Consider the following 21,143-nt stretch of genomic DNA (forward strand, 5'->3'; position numbering starts at 1 on the left):
AAGATTCATATAACTACTCAACTTCATTCGGACCAAGGTATAGTTGATTGATATGCCTACCATATTGCGAATAAGTAAAAGGTTGTGTTCCATAGTTAACATTATCAACAATCTAGGAGTAATAGTAAAGAAGTGTGCCAAGTCAAACATGAACAAATAAAGGTATGCGCGGAGAGAGTAGTAATTAAACTATAAAATTAATAGAGATGAAAATCCAATTAAACTAATTAAAGAATTTAATCGAAAGTATTTAACTAGCACCTAAAAACCTATTAAGATGACCAAAAAAAAAAAAGAGAAGGAAAAAATATGCTTCAGGCTTGATGATGACTGCAATAGTTCCTCACTTTGCGTAGGAAAAATGGTACCCTCTTGGAGTGCGTGAACTCTCTGTAAAAGCAATCATCTGAAATTGTTGAAAGTACTTGACAACATCGTGTGGATAATGAAATTCTACGATTGAAAATGGAAGTGATCAAATTGAATGCACAACCGTTCACCTTGATGCAAGAAGTGGTTGGAGCCGGGGCCGGCCCCCAAGTGGGAGCCATATGTGATGGAGAAATGACATCATCAACGGGGGATGGGGATGGAATATCCGCATGAGTTGGTGAAACTTGCATTATCAACTAGAGATGGAGATGGAACCGCATGAGTAGGTGAAGCCACATTATCAACGGGAGATGGAGATGGAGACGCATGAGTTGGTGAAGCCACATTATCAACGGGAGATGGAGATGGAGACGCATGAGTTGGTGAAGCCACATTATCAACCGGAGATGGAGATGGAGACGCATGAGTTGGTAAAGCCACATTATCAACTGGAGATGGAGATGGAGCCGCATTATCAACAACATGACTACAAAAGTTTCTCACTTTTCCAAGGAAAAATGGTACCCTCTTTGAGTGTGTGTACTCTCTGTAAAAGCAATCATCTGAAATTGTTAAAAGTTCTTGGCAACATTGAGTGGATAATGAAATTCTACGCTTGAAAACGGAAGTGATCAAATCTAATGCACAACTGTCCACCTTGGTGCAAGAAGTGGATGGAGCCGAGGTCATGTGTGGTGGCGAAACCACATCATCAACTGGGGATGGAGCCATATGCGTTGGTGAAGCCGCATTATCAATTGGAGATGGAGTTGGTAGTGATGGTATTTTTGGGTGAGTACGCCACCACCATCGGGGCCACAATCCAATTGAAGAAGTACCAAACGATTCTGTTTTGGGTTCGGTTGCAGTGACAGTAGCAATGCCTATGCAACCCAACAACAGAAACAAACATAACAATGTGGCACTTGTCGATGATGAAGACATGTTTCAGAAGAAAGAATGAGTAATTAGCTGAGATAGAAGGAACAAATATATATAGCCAAATAATTACAGGCGATACTTCCGAAATCCTGTAAACTTGTATGAATAATACGGTGCAAAAGGAGTTGATATAAATAGGCAAAGAATCTAGGCGGTACTTCCCAATCCCTTTATACTTCAAATATCTAATTCTATCCAAATTTGGATTTCTGTTTATGTACAAACGCCACAAACAATTTAAGGGATACTTAATCCCAATCCATTTATACTTCAAACATCTACTTCTATCCAAATTAGGATTTCTATATATGTCACGTCCAGTCGTCCAGTTTTAATAAAAATTTATAGTTCAAGAATGTGTTGCAATCAAACTATGACGACTTCTCCTAAATCAAGACAACCGCCAAAAACATTTTTCTAAAAAAAATAATAACATTGAAAATATTTAGACAATTACCCTTCAAAAGTTAAGTAACCTTGAAACCCCATACTATAAAATATCACATTTCACCTAGCATTTGTCCTGAAGTACAAAGACTTCCACATCATTATAATAATTATTTATGATATAAAATCCAGAAAACAATTAGAAAAAAGTGAAAGATGTTGTTTTCACAGACCATTTCCCTCCAAAAACATTGATCTCTTCGCCACGTAGCTTGGGGATCTCAGCCATGTCTAATAGGATATCATAAAGATAAGATCCATCAGCCGTTTTGCTTTCTCTATAAGTTTCCATTTTTGTTTCCTTGACCTTACAACATCTTAAGTCTACGCAAACCTTACCCCTACCTCGACTATTTATGTTATTATACTAACAAAAAATACACACTAAAGCTGCACCATATGACTTATGGCTGAATCGATAATCTCTGCTCTTCCTCATGAAATCATCAAAGAGATCCTCTTAAATTTGCCACCAAAGTCTCTGTTGAAGTTCATGTGTGTTTCAAAATCATGGCTTGAACTAATCTTCAGCGCGAAGTTTATCAAAAACCATTTGAAACAAACAGCTAATGACAAAGAATACAGCCACCACAGGATTATTTTTCAAGAATCTGCACATAATTTAAGGTATGTTGTCTCCCTTCCATGCTTAACAAAGAACGAAGCACCAAGCTATTTGACATTGGTTCTCCCATGGAAAACCCCACTATTTATTCTTGGATTGACGGTTCTGTCAATGGATTGATTTGTCTGTATAGTAAGATATAGGAGACAGTTCTATGGAACCCCGCTATTAACAAGTCTAAGAAATTGCCTACACTTGGAGCTAAATTGAGGAACGGTTTCTCTTACTATCTCAAATATGGTTTTGGATATGACGAAACACGTGATGATTACAAAGTGGTAGTTATTCAATGTATTTATGCGGATAGTGGTTCGTGTGACACTGTAGTCAACATATACAGTTTGAAGGCTGATTCTTGGAGAACAATTAATAAGTTTCAGGGCAATTTTCTAGTAAATTCTCCAGGTAAATTTGTCAATGGAAAGCTTTATTGGGCTTTATCAGCTGATGTTGATACGTTCAATATGTGCAACATCATTTCTCTTGATTTAGCAGACGAGACATGGAGAAGGTTGGAGATTCCGGATAGTAATGGAAAAGGTAGTTATCCGTTGGCACTGGAAGTGGTGGGAAGTCATCTTTCTGTGCTTTGTCTTAATTATCTTGAAGGAACTAATTCCAATGTGTGGATTAGGAAGGATTGTGGAGTTGAAGTATCACGGACAAAGATTTTCACTGTCGATCATCCTAAAGACCTTGGGGAGTTTATATTCTTTACATCCATTTTCTCTGTACCTTATTATTAGTCAACTTTAGTTCTCTCCTCCCACAACAAGTCACTGTTCACATATATCCTCTCACTTTATCAGCTTTCGCTGTGGGCTTTGCTAGAGCTCTGTGTTAGGGTTTTTGCCCTAATTTTCTTACCATAATTTAAGATTTATTCTTCCTTAAATAAAAAATAAAACATTACCATAAATGTTTTTACTTTTCTTGAAAGGAAAATATAATATTATTTTATATTTGGTTTATTCTCTCCTTTTAGGACTCTATAAATATAGGTTTGTTTTCTTCTAACACATAACAATAGCATCCACAATGTAGTTCTTTAAGAGTTTTGTTTATGGGGAGATTTTCTCTCTACAGTTTCTATGTTTTTTGATTAGTTTTTAATTATGTAGGCCAATTGGTCATATCCTACAATAATATATTTCTTTTAGTATAATTTTATGTGTCGTCTAATTTATCGTCTTATGATTTGCAATTGTAAGCTTCCGCATGACGCCCTAATCATCTTCAGAACCCAACACTCTGTTTAATGATTATTGTGCTGATGAGTCCGACTTTTTTTCTGACTTCAGTAATGATATCAACATTTATAGTTTGAGGACGGATTCTTGGAAAACACTCCATGACCAGCTTTAGGGCATCTTTCTAATAAATTTTCAGGGTAAACATGTCAATGAGAAGCTTCAATGGATTGCATCAACTAGTTATTAGTAATTTCAATGTGAGCAAGATCATTTCTTTTGATGTAGCAGACGAGGCATGGGGTAGCTTGAAGCTCCCATTTGTGGAGAAGTCAGTTCTAATTTAAAAATGGGAGCGGTGGGAAGTGATCTTTCTGTGATTTATACTTTTCGTCTAGGTGATACTACTTCTGATGTCTGGATTTTGAAAGATTGTGGATTTTGGACAATCCTCAAAATCCAAACACTAGAAGTAGTATCACCTAGACTACAAGTATTAAACATAGAAAGGTCACTTTCGACAACTCCAATTTTGAAATTAAAATCGACTTCTCCACAAAATGGGAAGCTCCAAGCTTCCCCACGTCTCATTTTCTACATCAAAAGAAATGATGTTGCACACATTTTGATTATGAAGACTAGTAGATGCAATCCAATAAATCTTCTCGTCGACAAATTTGCCATAAAGATTTACTAGATAGATGCCCTGAAGTTGGTCATGTATTGTTGTCCACAAATTGGTCCTCAAACTATAAATGTTGACCATAGTCTTAATGTTGGAGACATTGTCATGGTAAGAATTACCACAATAATCGATAGATAGAGATTTATAATTGTCATATGAGTTGTCATATCCAAAACCATATTTGGTATAGAAAGAAGTACCCTATGTGGATTTATGTGATTCATTTGACTTCCTAATGATGGGTTCCATATATATGTCTCCCCTGAGTGATTGCACATGCAAATCAAGTCATTGGCAGAACCCACAACGAAAGTTGATAATGTTGGAGGATCCATGTGAATAGTAACATGTTGTTTGTTAAACAAAGGAGGGAATGAACAAAACTTGAAATTTTCATTGGTGCTTGAAAATAGAACTCTATGATGTGTGTTTAATTTGAGATATGTGTTCACAAAATGAGGGATAGAGATTAGTTGATGTCATGATTTTGAAACCAGTGTACATTTCAAGAGTGACTTGGTGGGCAGCCTTAAGAGAGTATCTGTAGGATTTCATTTGTGATTATGGAATCAATTGTTGTAGAAATTGGAGTGAAGAAGAAATCATGCCCTGAGAAGAATTTGAGTAGAATGTCCTAAATCCAATTTTGAAAAGCAACAAATAAAATATCGCCGAGTATTTTTTGTCAAGTGAGGAAGTAGCAGAACATGCAACAAATTGCCAAAGCAGGAGGCAATGAAGTAGGGTCAAAATACAAGGACATAATGAAGAGTAATGCAACGTCCTCCATCTAGAATTATACCCAAAATAAAATACACAGAAAATGAGGGAAAGGAGAAGGAGAGAAAGGGAGGAAATAAGGAGAGGGAGCAGAAGAACAAAAAGGGAGGGAGTTGGAGAGTACAGGGTAGAGGGAGAATGCAGCAAATATGGAACTGAAAAAAAAATCAACAGGATAAGGTAGGGTTAGCACTAAAAATAAGTTTGGGGCTTTGAAGGATCAGGAAGATACAGGGTAATCGCAGGGAGAGAAACAAAAAAGGGAGGGGAAGTCAATACAAGAAAATGGGTAGAGGAAATGTTTAAGGGCAAAAACAACTTGACAAGGGGGAGTAGGTCAAAGAAAAAGGAGGGGAAAGAAGTAGGAAGAGAGAGAACATTGCTAGTCCGAGTGAATTGAATTCTATAGAAAAGGACAAGGTAATGGAGGGGGAAAATAGCATTAAGGGGAAGAGGAATCGGGTTCCAAACATGGGGACATATGGTTATCAAGTTCCAAATGGTTATCAGATCAATAACATTCATGATTTAGAGGAGATCACATACAAAGAGAAACAAAGGAGGACAGAGAGGGAGGAGGATGAATAAATTGAAGGAAATGTAGACAAGGCGGCATGATATAGAGGATTATTGCCAAGGTAGATCAGGCTTTAGAAGAGTGGAGCCAAGAGAGGTAACTCAAGTCAACCGTTACTTCCTTTGCAAGTGAAGACAAGATTAGACAGTGGCATAATTTTCAACAGTTATCAGTAGAGTGCAAAAGAATTTTCAACGCAGATAAGTCAAACATTCCAATACTAAGTATCAAGGTAAGAAAGATCATATTTCAAAAGCTATAAACATGAGAATGCATTACTTCTGAATCATTTTCAACAACAGACTTCACAGCTATGATATTTACAAAAAGTGATTTCCCATTTTAGGGCTTACATAGTTGTGACCATTAAGCTACCTTGTTTAGACTAGGACAACTTATAAAAAATTTCTCTAGCATTAAGTGATGGTCTTGGGGTCAAATGGGGAGTTAGAGATTTAGGGTTGGGTAGGAAGTTCACAATGAAGGAGGTCATGGGCATTTGAATATCTCCACTTATGCTTCAGCTAGATAAAGGAAATCAGAGAGGAAGAAACATGGAAAAGAGGTAGAGAAAAAAGAAGCCCACTTACAGAGAGTTACGAGCTCAACCACAAGACAAGGCGCCTCCATCGAAACCACTTCTTGGATCCATTGTTCCACTGGATTATACCTCTACAGGAGAAAAGGTGGAAGTTAGAAAACAAATGGAGAAGGGAAAGAGTAAGCTAAGAAAATCTTACCTTTGCGAGCTGAGAAACAGGGCTAACATGGCAAACAAGAGCAAGGTGTTGATGATGTACGACAAAAGGAATAGGAAGGTTGGATTTCATATAGCTCCTGGCGGCGATACGGAGAGAAAGAAAAAGAGCTCAAATTTGAAAACCCTATCTTCTAGGGTTTTGATATAGAAGTTGGTAGTTCCATTTAATGGACTGGGCTAATTTTTTTCTCATTGTTTTGGGCTGATCCAATTTTTTGATAGTTCTTGTTTCTTACAGATTTATTCGAAAAATGATAAAAGGAGCTACAAAGTCCATATTTAATTAAAAAATAAAATAAATCTTTAATAATATACACGTTTCAAAAGCATTTGTTTGAATTAATAATTGATCAAAAATGTAAAAAGATGATTTTTCATCGGAGATAGATCCAAATTTTGAAATATGTTGATGTGGTCTACTACTACACTTTTCACCAATTTTGTATGAGTGTGTATATAGCAACACCACCAAATTTATGCTTTTTTTAAGAGTTAATGACATACTAAACACGGAAGAAAGCATTTACAAACGACGAATACATTGGAATGGCTTCTTTAAAGAAGAGGGAATACTACTTACCCAAAAAAGTATTTTCCGACTTCAAACATATGAGGATGAGAACAACATAATGTCCATCAACATATATCCGCCCATTGTTCTAGCCACCGTAAGCTAGTTTAGAGAATTCATGGTCTTTTCTCTTCCTTTATTCCCAATTTTTTACCCCTTGGTTTCCTATTGTATTCATGTTAGTGTTTGGTTATAGATGATCATGATCTTGTATTGAGTATTTAATTGATACAACTTCTCAATATCTTCAGATTTTTTATGGCAAGGAAGATAATGTTGGTTAATGAGTAAATAACGGTTGACACATTTTTGGTGAATTGAGTGTAAAACATTGAAGTACTACGGTTGAACTTCTAATTCATCCTTTATGTAATTAAACTATTATTGTTTAATTAAATTTTGATTTGTTGTCGAGGCAAAATGGTAAACTAACTATTAGAATATTGACCCCCGATTTGCCTAAGGAACAAGTTATTCTATATGTTCCTTTGTCGAGTACTAACATTGTGTTAAGTAAAACAAGTAAACTAATGACACAATTCTTTATCGTGGAAAACTCCATCTCATAAAGAGTAAAAAATCACGGTCTACACATCTATAGGATTTAACTCAACTTCACTAAACTCCGAGTCTCAACCAAACATTACAAACCTATGTAATCTAAGGAATTATAAACACCAGTTCCTAAATGTCAACAATTAACGAGATTGTCGAACCTACTTCAGGTTATGAATTCAAATTATAACTCTTGCAATCCTATGAACTAATTCTAATTCCTAAACTCCAACACAAACCTCTCAAGGTTTATGTTCCCAGGTCTTCCCAACTTGAAGACTATGTTCCTACTTCAATTTACACCTCACTGGATCTAGAAAGCATTAAAGATACAACTCGATAAAACGCAATACAGGCAAAGTTGACTTAAGAACTATAAAGTATAAGCCTATGGAACAGATTCTTCAATCTATTTTTCTTGTGTTGGCTGAACTTGGATCTTCGGTCAGAACGCTCTCATAAATGAACTCCCTCTATTTGATTGTGTTCTACTTGTAAATCTCTGTGTACTTGCGCAAGTCAATCAGAAACCCTTGTTTTATATTTATAGATGTGAAACTTCTCCTTCTTCAAGAAGATGTCCTTCCTTCTAAGGATTCCTACTTTATAGATAGGAGCTTCCTACTTTTAGCATAGCATGATCATAGTTCATGAAGAAAAAAGTTATTATTGGAAGAGAGATCGTCAATTCAAAGGGGATAAAGCAAAGGGACCCTGTTTTTTTTTCTCCTTTTTCTAATTGGAATATAATAGAGACTGTCAATAGACTCGTAGAAGATAGTGGAACGAAAAGTGGAGTTGAGATTGGTCTTGGAAGAATAGGAAATATGGTCACATCCTATCTATTATTCACTAATGGTACCAACATAGGTCAAATTAATGAAATGTTACAGAAATTCATGGGGTGAGAACTGAGGTGAATGTATCCATAATAAAAAATAATGACATTTGTTATGGCTTGAAATATGTATCTTTGTATATATTGTTTTGTTTTGTTTCTGTTCAAAGTAGAATATTAGTCTGAGATGAATGTATCCACATGAATAAAAATGGAGAGAAATAAAATCTGTGTTTAAAGTTAGATTACAATTTTCCTCTTATATGTAATTAAAATAAAATACCTAATCTAATTGAAATAGTAGTAATAATTGTATTTAAATTTACATGAGATTTGTGAATCTGCAGATATTCAAAAGTCCAATTTAAATGTAGCCCTTAATGATTTACCCGTTAATCATATTTAAGTGTGCGCAATTCATTGCTAAATAGTTTGGAGAATAGGAAGAGTTGCATTGCATAATTAAATGTAGACTAATTAATTTGGAGAAATAAATAGTTTGGAGAATAGGAAGAGTTGCATTGAATAATTAAATGTAGACTAATGAAAGAAAAGGTTCAAGGAATGCCAATTGAAAAATAGCTATAAAAAGGCAAGAAAGGATTTTTGAATTCTTACTCACCATTTTTGTAGGCTCTTATATAGTTTTAATTTATTAATTAATGTCATCTTCTTTTTTGTTCTTGAAGAAAAAGCAACAATTTGAGAGGATGGGAAGTGCCTAGAGCTATTGGCGTCTAGAGTTCGATTAGCCAATAACATCAACTTCACAAAACAAAGTTCAACACAAATTTATCGTAATGCACAATGTTTATGTATCATTGTATATGAAAGTTTAGACACATATATTATTATTTCGACATGTAATATTTTAATTTTAGCATTCAAATATTCTTGTTATACTTTTAGCAGTTGTTTCTACTTTATATGTAAAGAGAGAATTGATATGTGTTTTAATTTCTTTATTTTAGTAAGATTAAGCTTGCATTTTTTAAAACCAATATATTTAACTATAATATACTCCCTCCATCTCAATGAAAAAGTTTGAACAAATTAACTTGGAAAACACGTGCAAAGCACATGTCTATATACTAGTATCTTTAAAAGCTTCAATAAGACCTTTTTTTTTCTTGGTCGGACATAGCCTCATCGTCAAGTATATCCAAATCGTCAGCCAAATAAATCAAGAACCAAGTCCATGTCTCGCTGCTTTCTTACTTGACGCTAGAGCTAATATTTGGATTGAATTAAGGATACTTATAGCTCTCAATATCACAACACACAAAATCTGCCTCTACAACTGCCATATTTCTCTTTACTTCAACACTAAGTAGCTCTGTTTCACCCATAAATACTCTGTTTTCCCTTACCATTACTCGTCATCACATAAATTAGCCTCCAAGTAACTAAAATAAAAAACAAATATTGTTGCCAGAATAAAGAAATTTAATGCTCAGAACCCTACAAAACTATTCAGAAAGTAATGCATCAAATCAGAAGTTTTAGAAATTCGATTTTCAGTTATATTTTGTAAAAAAAAAAAACAATCGAGCTGATAAAAGTCTTTATCTAGGTAGTGTAAAAATGTCATAGTAAGTCTTCCTATTAATTAATTTGTTGGGATGTTGGAGCGAATAGAAAGAAATAGTTGCAGAAGATTCATATAACTACTCAACTTCATTCGGACCAAGGTATAGTTGATTGATATGCCTACCATATTGCGAATAAGTAAAAGGTTGTGTTCCATAGTTAACATTATCAACAATCTAGGAGTAATAGTAAAGAAGTGTGCCAAGTCAAACATGGACAAATAAAGGTATGCGCGGAGAGAGTAGTAATTAAACTATAAAATTAATAGAGATGAAAATCCAATTAAACTAATTAAAGAATTTAATCGAAAGTATTTAACTAGCACCTAAAAACCTATTAAGATGACCAAAAAAAAAAGAGAAGGAAAAAATATGCTTCAGGCTTGATGATGACTGCAATAGTTCCTCACTTTGCGTAGGAAAAATGGTACCCTCTTGGAGTGCGTGAACTCTCTGTAAAAGCAATCATCTGAAATTGTTGAAAGTACTCGACAACATCGTGTGGATAATGAAATTCTACGATTGAAAATGGAAGTGATCAAATTGAATGCACAACCGTTCACCTTGATGCAAGAAGTGGTTGGAGCCGGGGCTGGCCCCCAAGTGGGAGCCATATGTGATGGAGAAACGACATCATCAACGGGGGATGGGGATGGAATATCCGCATGAGTTGGTGAAGCTGCATTATCAACTAGAGATGGAGATGGAACCGCATGAGTAGGTGAAGCCACATGAGTTGGTGAAGCCACATTATCAACGGGAGATGGAGATGGAGATGGAGACGCATGAGTTGGTAAACCCACATTATCAACTGGAGATGGAGATGGAGCCGCATTATCAACAACATGACTACAAAAGTTTCTCACATTTCCAAGGAAAAATGGTACCCTATTTGAGTGTGTGTACTCTCTGTAAAAGCAATCATCTGAAATTGTTAAAAGTTCTTGGCAACATTGAGTGGATAATGAAACTCTACGCTTGAAAACGGAAGTGATCAAATCTAATGCACAACCGACCACCTTGGTGCAAGAAGTGGATGGAGCCGGGGTCGTGTGTGGTGGCGAAACCACATCATCAACTGGGGATGGAGCCATATGCGTTGGTGAAGCCGCATTATCAATCGAAGATGGAGTTGGTAGTGATGGTATTTTTGGGTGAGTACGCCACCACCATCGGGGCCACAATCCAATTGAAGAAGTACCAAACGATTCTGTTTTGGGTTCGGTTGCAGTGACAGTAGCAATGCCTATGCAACCCAACAACAGAAACAAACATAACAATGTGGCACTTGTCGATGATGAAGACATGTTTCAGAAGAAAGAATGAGTAATTAGCTGAGATGGAAGGAGCAAATATATATAGCCAAATAATTACAGGCGATACTTCCGAAATCCTGTAAACTTGTATGAATAATACGGTGCAAAAGGAGTTGATATAAATAGGCAAAGAATCTAGGCGGTACTTCCCAATCCCTTTATACTTCAAATATCTAATTCTATCCAAATTTGGATTTCTGTTTATGTACAAACGCCAAAAACAATTTAAGGGATACTTAATCCCAATCCATTTATACTTCAAACATCTACTTCTATCCAAATTAGGATTTCTATATATGTCACGTCCAGTCGTCCAGTTTTAATAAAAAATTATAGTTCAAGAATGTGTTGCAATCAAACTATGACGACTTCTCCTAAATCAAGACAACCGCCAAAAACACTTTTCTAAAAAAAATAACAACATTGAAAATATTTAGACAATTACCCTTCAAAAGTTAAGTGACCTTGAAACCCCATACTATAAAATATCACATTTCACCTAGCATTTGTCCTGAAGTACAAAGACTTCCACATCATTATAATAATTATTTATGATATAAAATCCAGAAAACAATTAGAAAAAAGTGAAAGATGTTATCACAGACCATTTCCCTCCAAAAACATTGATCTCTTTTCCACGTAGCTTGGGGATCTCAGCCATGTCCAATAGGATATCATAAAGATAAGATCCATCATCCGTTTCACTTTCTCTATAAGTTTCTATTTTTGTTTCCTTGACCTTACAACATCATAAGTCTACGCAAACCTTACCCCTACCTCGACTATTTATGTTATTATACTAACAAAAAATACACACAAAAGCTGCACCATATGACTTATGGCTGAATCGATAATCTCTGTTCTTCCTCATGAAATCATCAAAGAGATCCTCTTAAATTTGCCACCAAAGTCTCTGTTGAAGTTCATGTGTGTTTCAAAATCATGGCTTGAACTAATCTCCAGCGCGAAGTTTATCAAAAACCATTTGAAACAAACAGCTAATGACAAAGAATACAGCCACCACAGGATTATTTTTCAAGAATCTGCACATAATTTAAGGTATGTTGTCTCCCTTCCATGCTTAACAAAGAACGAAGCACCAAGCTATTTGACATTGGTTCTCCCATGGAAAACCCCACTATTTATTCTTGGATTGACGGTTCTGTCAATGGATTGATTTGTCTGTATAGTAAGATATAGGAGACAGTTCTATGGAACCCCGCTATTAACAAGTCTAAGAAATTGCCTACACTTGGAGCTAAATTGAGGAACGGTTTCTCTTACTATCTCAAATATGGTTTTGGATATGACGAAACACGTGATGATTACAAAGTGGTAGTTATTCAATGTATTTATGCGGATAGTGGTTCGTGTGACACTGTAGTCAACATATACAGTTTGAAGGTTGATTCTTGGAGAACAATTAATAAGTTTCAGGGCAATTTTCTAGTAAATTCTCCGGGTAAATTTGTCAATGGAAAGCTTTATTGGGCTTTATCAGCTGATGTTGATACGTTCAATATGTGCAACATCATTTCTCTTGATTTAGCAGACGAGACATGGAGAAGGTTGGAGATTCCGGATAGTAATGGAAAAGGTAGTTATCCGTTGGCACTGGAAGTGGTGGGAAGTCATCTTTCTGTGCTTTGTCTTAATTATCTTGAAGGAACTAATTCCAATGTGTGGATTAGGAAGGATTGTGGAGTTGAAGTATCACGGACAAAGATTTTCACTGTCGATCATCCTAAAGACCTCGGGGAGTTTATATTCTTTACATCTATTTTCTCTGTACCTTATTATTAGTCAAATTAGGATTAAATTTTACTTTTACTTACCCCCTTTATCATGACATATAACGCTTCAACCAGACAAGTAGAGGTTGCTGATCAATTTGAGGAATGTGCTGCTGCAGGAATCTATGTAGAAAGCCTTGTTGATCCCCTATTGATATCATGAAACTTCACAATCATAATCATTTGACAATTATGTTGAAAACTTGCAAATGCATGTTCGGAGAGACTAGATTTTTTATAAATACAAGCATTGTGTCTCTGTTGGTATTACTAGTATATGAATCATCAATTTCTTCATTTAGACATGTTTGACTCAATATACAATTATTCTCTTCACGATCTAGCGATACTACGATACTTAAATATTTAATTAACAGGTCTAAAACTGCCTCCTCTGTTCTGCTCTGCTACTGCCTCACTTTACAGAAAAACATCCTTCCGCCTTTCACTACTCTGCTACCAATTTTTGTGATAGTTACCTCATATGACTAAAACATGTTTTCGTTTCTTTGTTTTTCAAGATTGGATTGAGACTGTTCTACTCAAATTCCTCTCATGGTATGATTTCTTCTTCATTCCAACTTCTACAAATACTGATTCCATAATCCCAAATGAAATCATAACAGATATCCTCTTAAGGCTTCCCCCCTGAGTCTCTCTTGAAATGTATGTCCGTTTCGAAATCATGGCATCAACTTATATCTAGCCCTGATTTTGTGAATACACATCTCATATCAAACGGACATCATAGAGTTCTATTCCCAGGCATCAATGGGAATTTCAACTTTAGTTCTGTTGGAATGTATGCGTCCACTTGTCTAGATGGGACCAGGTTCTCAGCACAGTTACAATAACAGAAAATAAACAAAGTGCTGAAAGTAAAGATTGCACAACAACTTTACGTGGAAACCTCCTTGCTCAAGGGAGTAAAACCACGACCTGGCCTGCCAGGACTTTTCAAACTTCTTTCACTAATCTTCTCCAAGCAAAAGTAAAAGCAAGTTTACAAACCGAGATTAGCCTACTAATCCCAACTCTAAGCAATACCTCCTATTACTTAGATGAGCCAGAGCAGATACAACACTACCCACTAAGCTATCACCCTTAGATAACTTAGACTTTGCTAAGCGGATACAACACCGCCCACTATACTAATCCTAACCGATTAATATAGACTTTTAGAGTAAGAACCTAAGTTACCCTTAACCTAGTTCTTACAATGATTCAAACAAGTTTGAAACGTTTCTTTCACAAAACGAATCCTACAATGTAAGCACTATTACAAGCAAACAAAGTAACAGCTGGTACAAGAAGCTCTTGAAGTAATCGATCAGATCCCTTGTTGTTCTTGAAGCTCTTGAAGTAATTGATCAAGTCCCTTGCTGTTCTTGAAGCTTGAAAGACTCTCTATTTTGAATGAATTAGTAATATTGTTGTATTTTGTTTAGTATATACCACAAAAAGTTATTACCAAACGTACAAGCAACCTCCTAGCTTCTGATTGGTGAAGTACTCTGCAACTCACCAACTTTCTGACACGCAGACAGCTTTCCAGCTGTCCAGCACTTTGACCCTGGACAAGTATACTCTGCAGAGGACCAGGTCCCTGCACTTGTGAGGAGATCATCAAAACACCAAAAGGCATAAGCTCTTATCAATTTCCCCCTTTTTGATGATGACAAACAACCTGCATAACTCCTCACGTGAGTGAACAGACATTTATTCAAATACATAACAACAACCACAGTTCATTCCCCCTTAGTTCAATGCCCCTAACAACCATAGTTCGTTCCCCCTTAGTTCAGTGCCCCCTATTCCACAACCAACTTTACAACAAAACTTCCCCCTTTTGACATCATTGAAAAGGTGAAGCAGTAAACATATTCAAGTTAAATGCAAGGCAATAAAGAATTCAGGGCCTTAGGCCACACAGAACATGTGTATGTAAGCATAAAGAGAATATTAAGCCACACATGAACAGGGGAGAAACATAAATAGCATTAGAGCACAAATACTGACCACTGTAGTCAAGCAAAACAAACACAAAGCCACAAGAGTTTTAATCAGGATTGTAAGGAAACAAGACACTTTTAGGACGAAATGGGAAAGGGATTGAGGGTGCACATAAGCAGAGACATATGCTCATTTGCATCCTCATGAGCCTTGATAAGCTGTATGTTGAGAGCCTTAACTTCTTCACTGAGTGATGCATTTGTCTTTAGCAGCCTTTCATTTTCATCCCTCAACATTTGCAACACCTGCTCATTTCCATCGCTGGTACCAGGTCCTCTCGAAACAGCCTTCTGTAATTCAGACCTCAATGAAGCGATTTCAATCTCCTTGTTATTCAGAATCTCAGTAAGATCAGTTAATTTCCGTTTAAGAGCAGTCTGCTACTCTAGAACATCTGTCATTTGAGATTGCCCATAGTTTTTCCTTCAACACACTACCATTCCAGCATAATGGCAGAGAGGTTGATCTCTTCAAGTTCATCAAGCTTCTCCATGAGAGACAGATCAGCAGCAGATGCCACTATTTTTTTTGGTTTGGGCACTAACACCTTATTGATGAACTCAAAAAGCAATTGATATTTCCCTTTGAGAAACCTTTTCGATAACCCTGCATTTTTTATATCTCCACGTTTTAATTTTCAGCCACCTGTTTTCTAGCTTTCTCCCTTTTCACAGGAGATTTCTTTACAACCTTCTGGAGTAGAAAATGAGAAGTTGAATGAACTAAGGTTTTCAACTTCTTGGGAGATAGGGATCTTTGAAGAAGAATTAGAGTTAGACATTTTGAGAAAGAGAGAAAAGCTTTGGAAAGGAGATTAGTGAATTTCAACAAGAATTGTTTGATGAGATTTTGTAATTTGATTCACTAAGAGAAGTAGTATATAAAACCAAAAAGACATCGGGTCCCTAACAGTAGCAACCTTTGATTTAAAAGCGAAAAGACATCTGAAACTGACGCGATGAATGGGCGAGGGACATGTGACAGTGATGTTGACATACAAACAGTGTAGTATAAGTGATACTAACCTCAGCAGGACCAGGTCCCCTTTTCAGTTTGCAACCCTGTCAGTATGATTTAATCTTCCCTTCAGCTAGACACACCATGAGTGTATACCTACATTAAGGTACCAAAAGTGAATTCTTAAATGACAAGCATTAAAACAAGTATAGATACCTGCCCTCCGTAACATAATCAAAATAGAAGATTTTTGTGCAAACTTGTCACGGAATCAGGTAATCTTGTGCATCCCCAGCCTCATCTTGCTTTTAATGAAACATTCTTTACTCAATGACTTTGTAAAGATATCAGTCAGCTGGTCCTCAGTCTTACAGAACTTCATCACCACATTTTAATTCTCAACATTGTCCCTCAGGAAATCAGCGATAATCCAAGAAAATGTGTCATGCCTGATGTACTCTTTCGATCTACAAGAAAGCCTGCATAGTCAGCATCTGCAAAACCAATTAAATCAAGTGAGTCACATGTTAGGTAGAGGAGGACCAGGTCCTGAGTTCCCTTCAAGTATCTCAGGATACGTTTAGCTGCCTTTATATGGGATTCCTTTGGTGCTGCTTGAAATCTTGCACTCATCCCTCAACTCCATCTTCATCTAAGTCAAGCTTCACACTTGTGCTCATGGGAGTGTCAAGAACTTTTGCCTCAATCGGATTGAACTTTCAAAGCAGTTCCTTGATGTATTTCTCTTGACATAAAGGCTGAATATGCAACTAGATTTCTTGTCCTGGATCTAGTTTGAATTCCAGAGTCAAGTGGAGAGATGAGATTGTCCCATGGATGTGAGAATTGATGTTTCCATCCGAACTTTCTGATCAACTCTTCTTCGATTTCAGCATCAGATTCAGCTTCATGATTTTGAGATGGAACCTTCTGGGTAGTATCAGAGGGACCAGGTGCTCCTGTGAGATCTGCAACAATTTCCTTCGCAGCCTGTTTGTTTCCAGGATTTAAGATATCCTTGTCTTCCCTTTCCTTGATTAGCTCCTTCATCTCATGGTCTCCCTTCATCACTCCTCCTCTGCTTTGAATTCTAAACAGGTTCACACAGATTCATGTGGAGAAGTTCTAAAGGTCTGGTAGTGCTCACACCCTTCTTTGCCTTGAAAGAAAATTTTGTTTGTTTGCCTTTTGCACAGGCGTCACAGACTTTGTCATTTGAGAACTTCAACTTTGGTAGTCCGTTGACCAGGTCCCCTGCAACAAGCTTGTTAAGAAAAGAGGTACTTACATGACCCAGTCGCCTATGCCAAAGATTTGCATCATCAGTTTGAGCACTCAGACATGACAAGTTGTTTCCCTTCAGACATGAACTTGACTTCATTTTTCCTTGTCGCAAATATGATACACACTTTAGAGATTAAACTTCAAACCGTCCACATAGTATACACTATCTATGGAATGATCTGGAGTTCCTCCTATCTTGCCAATACCAAGAATAAAAACTTTCTTTCCACCGCCAAATGACACACCACCACCTTGGTGTGCTTCCAAAGAGAGGAAGTTTAGAGTATTTCCAGTCATATGTCTTGAGCATCCACTATCCATGTACCAACATTGACTGCTCCCTCTCTTCTGCACAAGAATCACTTATTAGACTTGGGAACCCACTTCAGACGGAGTTCCCAATAACTATCAAAAGGCTTAATAAGAAACCTTCCTGTCCATGGGGGCAAAGTGTTCTTACGGAAACGATAACGGGGACCAGGTCCCTTGAGTTCCCTTTTATCATTGTTTTCAGATCTGACAAATTTCTCATGCTTTTCTTTTGCTTTTCTCAGAGTCTCACACTTTTCTTTTGGATGACCATTACGCCCACAGTGAGTGCACAACAGATTGTCAGATACAGACACATATTTGCTATGAGGATTATAAGGAGGTTCTATTGGTCTACGTCCCAACCCTTTCTTTCCATTGAAACTTTGATTGGACAGATTAGAGAGTATCTTAGAGGAGTCAATCCATTTTAGAGAGTGGCTTAACTCCTCCTTGACCCTACTGAGATCCTTTCTCAGTTGAGAATTTGTTTCAAGAGAAGCAACTAACTTGGACTCAAGGATTTTGAGCTTTTCTTCCAGTTCTTCCTCAAGGATACTAAGCTTTCTCTTTCCACCTACTAAGGTACCAGGTCCCTCACTGGGTTCCAGACTATCATTCTCGAGGATACCTATCCTGATACTCAGTTTAGACATGAGAGTAGAATTCTTATCTTCACACAAACTTAATTTTTTTATTCAACATTAAGTTTTCAGTGGTTCGTTTATCAACACAATCAATAAGCAGAGCAGCAAGTTTCCTCAAATTTTCAATAGGCAGATTATCTAGATCATCTTTAAGATCAAAAAGAGTTACCTCATCTGAATCCTCTTCATCATCAGAATTTGCCATTAATGAGAAGATGGAATTGAAGACATTTTCATCATCTTTAATAGCCATCATTGAAACATCTTCATAGCTTTCTGCATCTTCTTCTGACTCACTTGAATCATTTCCCCATACAGCAAGGGCTTTTCTCACCAACTGATCAGCATGAGCCTTTCTCCGAGCACTGTCTGGGACCAGGTCCCTCTTGCGAGGTTTGAAATCCTGAGTTTCCTGCATCTGGCTTGGACAGTCCCTCATAAAATGACCAGGTTTGCCACATTTATGACAAAGGTCATTTGCGTTTGCTGCTCTGCTGGTCGAAGCCTTCTTTTGAAAGACGTCATGTTTCTTGATGATTTTCTGAAACCTTTTAGTAACATAGGCCATTTCATCCTCCTCCTGAGTCGTATCATTTTGTGAGTTTTTTAGAGCAATAAATTTCTCCTTCTTTCCCTCCTTCATGTTTGTCCCCTGTTTTTTGTTCAGCTCGTAGGTCTGGAGATTTCCAATCAACTCATCCATGGAAAGTGTCTTCAGATCTTTTGCCTCTGTTATAGCATCAACTTTGCTTTCCCATGACTAGGGAAGAACCTTGAGAATCTTGCGAACTTGTTTGCTTAAGGGAATGGGCTCACCTAAGCATCTTAGTTCATTGGTGATGGAAGTGAATCTTGAGTTCATTTCAAAGATAGTTTCACCTTCCTTCATACAAAAATTCTCGTATTGAGTCGTAAGCATATCGACCTTAGACTCTTTTACTCGTTGTGTTCCCTCATGAGCTGTTTAGAGACAGTCCCATATCTCTTTGGCAAATTCACAGGCAGAAATTCTGTTGTACTCCTCCGCTCCAATCCCACACACTAGGATCTTCTTGGCTTTGTAATTTTTTTCAATATTCTTCCTATCAGCTTCATTGTATTCTTTTCTTGTTGCATACGATTTTTCCACCATCCATAATACTGACCATTGAATCGAGGTAGTCTGATCGAAGACTGTCCTTCCTCCATGTTAGGTGGAGCAACCATTCCGTCAGGATTTTTCCTTTTCTTGGTGTTAACCAGAGAGAAAAGACTTGCTCTGATACCACTTGTTTGAATGTATGCGTCCACTTGTTTAGATGGGACCAGGTCCTCAGCACAGTTACAATAACAGAAAATAAACAAAGTGCTGAAAGTAAAGATTGCACAACAACTTTACGTGGAAACCTCCTTGCTCAAGGGAGTAAAACCACGACCTGGCCTGCCAGGACTTTTCAAACTTCTTTCACTAATCTTCTCCAAGCAAAAGTAAAAGCAAGTTTACAAACCGAGATTAGCCTACTAATCCCAACTCTAAGCAATACCTCCTATTACTTAGATGAGCCAGAGCAGATACAACACTACCCACTAAGCTATCACCCTTAGATAACTTAGACTTTGCTAAGCGGATACAACACCGCCCACTATACTAATCCTAACCGATTAATATAGACTTTTAGAGTAAGAACCTAAGTTACCCTTAACCTAGTTCTTACAATGATTCAAACAAGTTTGAAACGTTTCTTTCACAAAACGAATCCTACAATGTAAGCACTATTACAAGCGAACAAAGTAACAGCTGGTACAAGAAGCTCTTGAAGTAATCGATCAGATCCCTTGTTGTTCTTGAAGCTCTTGAAGTAATTGATCAAGTCTCTTGCTGTTCTTGAAGCTTGAAAGACTCTCTATTTTGAATGAGTTAGTAATATTGTTGTATTTTGTTTAGTATATACCACAAAAAGTTATTACCAAACGTACAAGCAACCTCCTAGCTTGTGATTGGTGAAGTACTCTGCAGCTCACCAACTTTCTGACACGCAGACAGCTTTCCAGCTGTCCAGCACTTTGACCCTGGACAAGCATACTCTGCAGAGGACCAGGTCCCTGCACTTGTGAGGAGATCATCAAAACACCAAAAGGCATAAGCTCTTATCAAGTTCTCTCCTCCCACAACAAATGACTGTTCACATATATCCTCTCACTTTATCAACTTTCGTTGTGGGCTTTGCTAGAGCTCTGTTTAATGATTATTGTGCTGATGAGTCCGACCTTTTATTTCTGACTTGAGTAATGACATCAACATTTATAGTTTGAGGACGGATTCTTGGAAAACACTCCATGACCAGCTTTAGGGCATCTTTCTAATAAATTTTCAGGGTAAACATGTCAATGAGAAGCTTCATTGGATTGCATCAACTAGTTATTAATAATTTCAATGTGAGCAAGATCATTTCTTTTGATGTAGCAGACGAGGCATGGGGTAGCTTGAAGCTCCCATTTGTGGAGAAGTCAGTTCTAATTTAAAAATGGGAGCGGTGGGAAGTGATCTTTCTGTGATTTATACTTTTCGTCTAGGTGATACTACTTCTGATGTCTTGATTTTGAAAGATTGTGGATTTTGGACAATCCTCAAAATCCAAACACCAGAAGTAGTATCACCTAGACTACATGTATTAAACATAGAAAGGTCACTTTCGACAACTCCAATTTTGAAATTAAAATCGACTTCTCCACAAAATGGGAAGCTCCAAGCTTCCCCACGTCTCATTTTCTACATCAAAAGAAATGATGTTGCACACATTTTGATTATGAAGACTAGTAGATGCAATCCAATAAATCTTCTCGTCGATAAATTTGCCATAAAGATTTACTAGATAGATGCCTTGAAGTTGGTCATGTATTGTTGTCCACAAAT

General features: G+C 36.9%; 1 protein-coding gene and 3 pseudogenes across 1 annotated transcript; 2 read left to right on the top strand and 2 right to left on the bottom strand.

The window, feature by feature from the left end:
• The first annotated feature begins 2,167 nt into the window (after positions 1–2,167).
• Positions 2,168–3,132, top strand: LOC125855968 (putative F-box protein At1g52490; annotated as a pseudogene).
• An 825-nt stretch (positions 3,133–3,957) lies between these two features.
• Positions 3,958–6,448, bottom strand: LOC125855969 (F-box protein At4g22390-like; annotated as a pseudogene).
• Positions 6,449–10,308: 3,860 nt separating this feature from the next.
• LOC125855970 (uncharacterized) lies at positions 10,309–11,238 on the bottom strand. The gene has a single exon (XM_049535598.1). It carries the CDS (start codon positions 11,236–11,238, stop codon positions 10,309–10,311), a length of 930 nt encoding a protein of 309 aa, XP_049391555.1.
• A 609-nt stretch (positions 11,239–11,847) lies between these two features.
• On the top strand, positions 11,848–13,824 carry LOC125854929 (F-box/kelch-repeat protein At3g23880-like; annotated as a pseudogene).
• Positions 13,825–21,143: the final 7,319 nt, after the last annotated feature.

The sequence above is a fragment of the Solanum stenotomum genome, chromosome 2, assembly GCF_019186545.1.
Source record: "Solanum stenotomum isolate F172 chromosome 2, ASM1918654v1, whole genome shotgun sequence".
Taxonomy (NCBI): domain Eukaryota; kingdom Viridiplantae; phylum Streptophyta; class Magnoliopsida; order Solanales; family Solanaceae; genus Solanum; species Solanum stenotomum.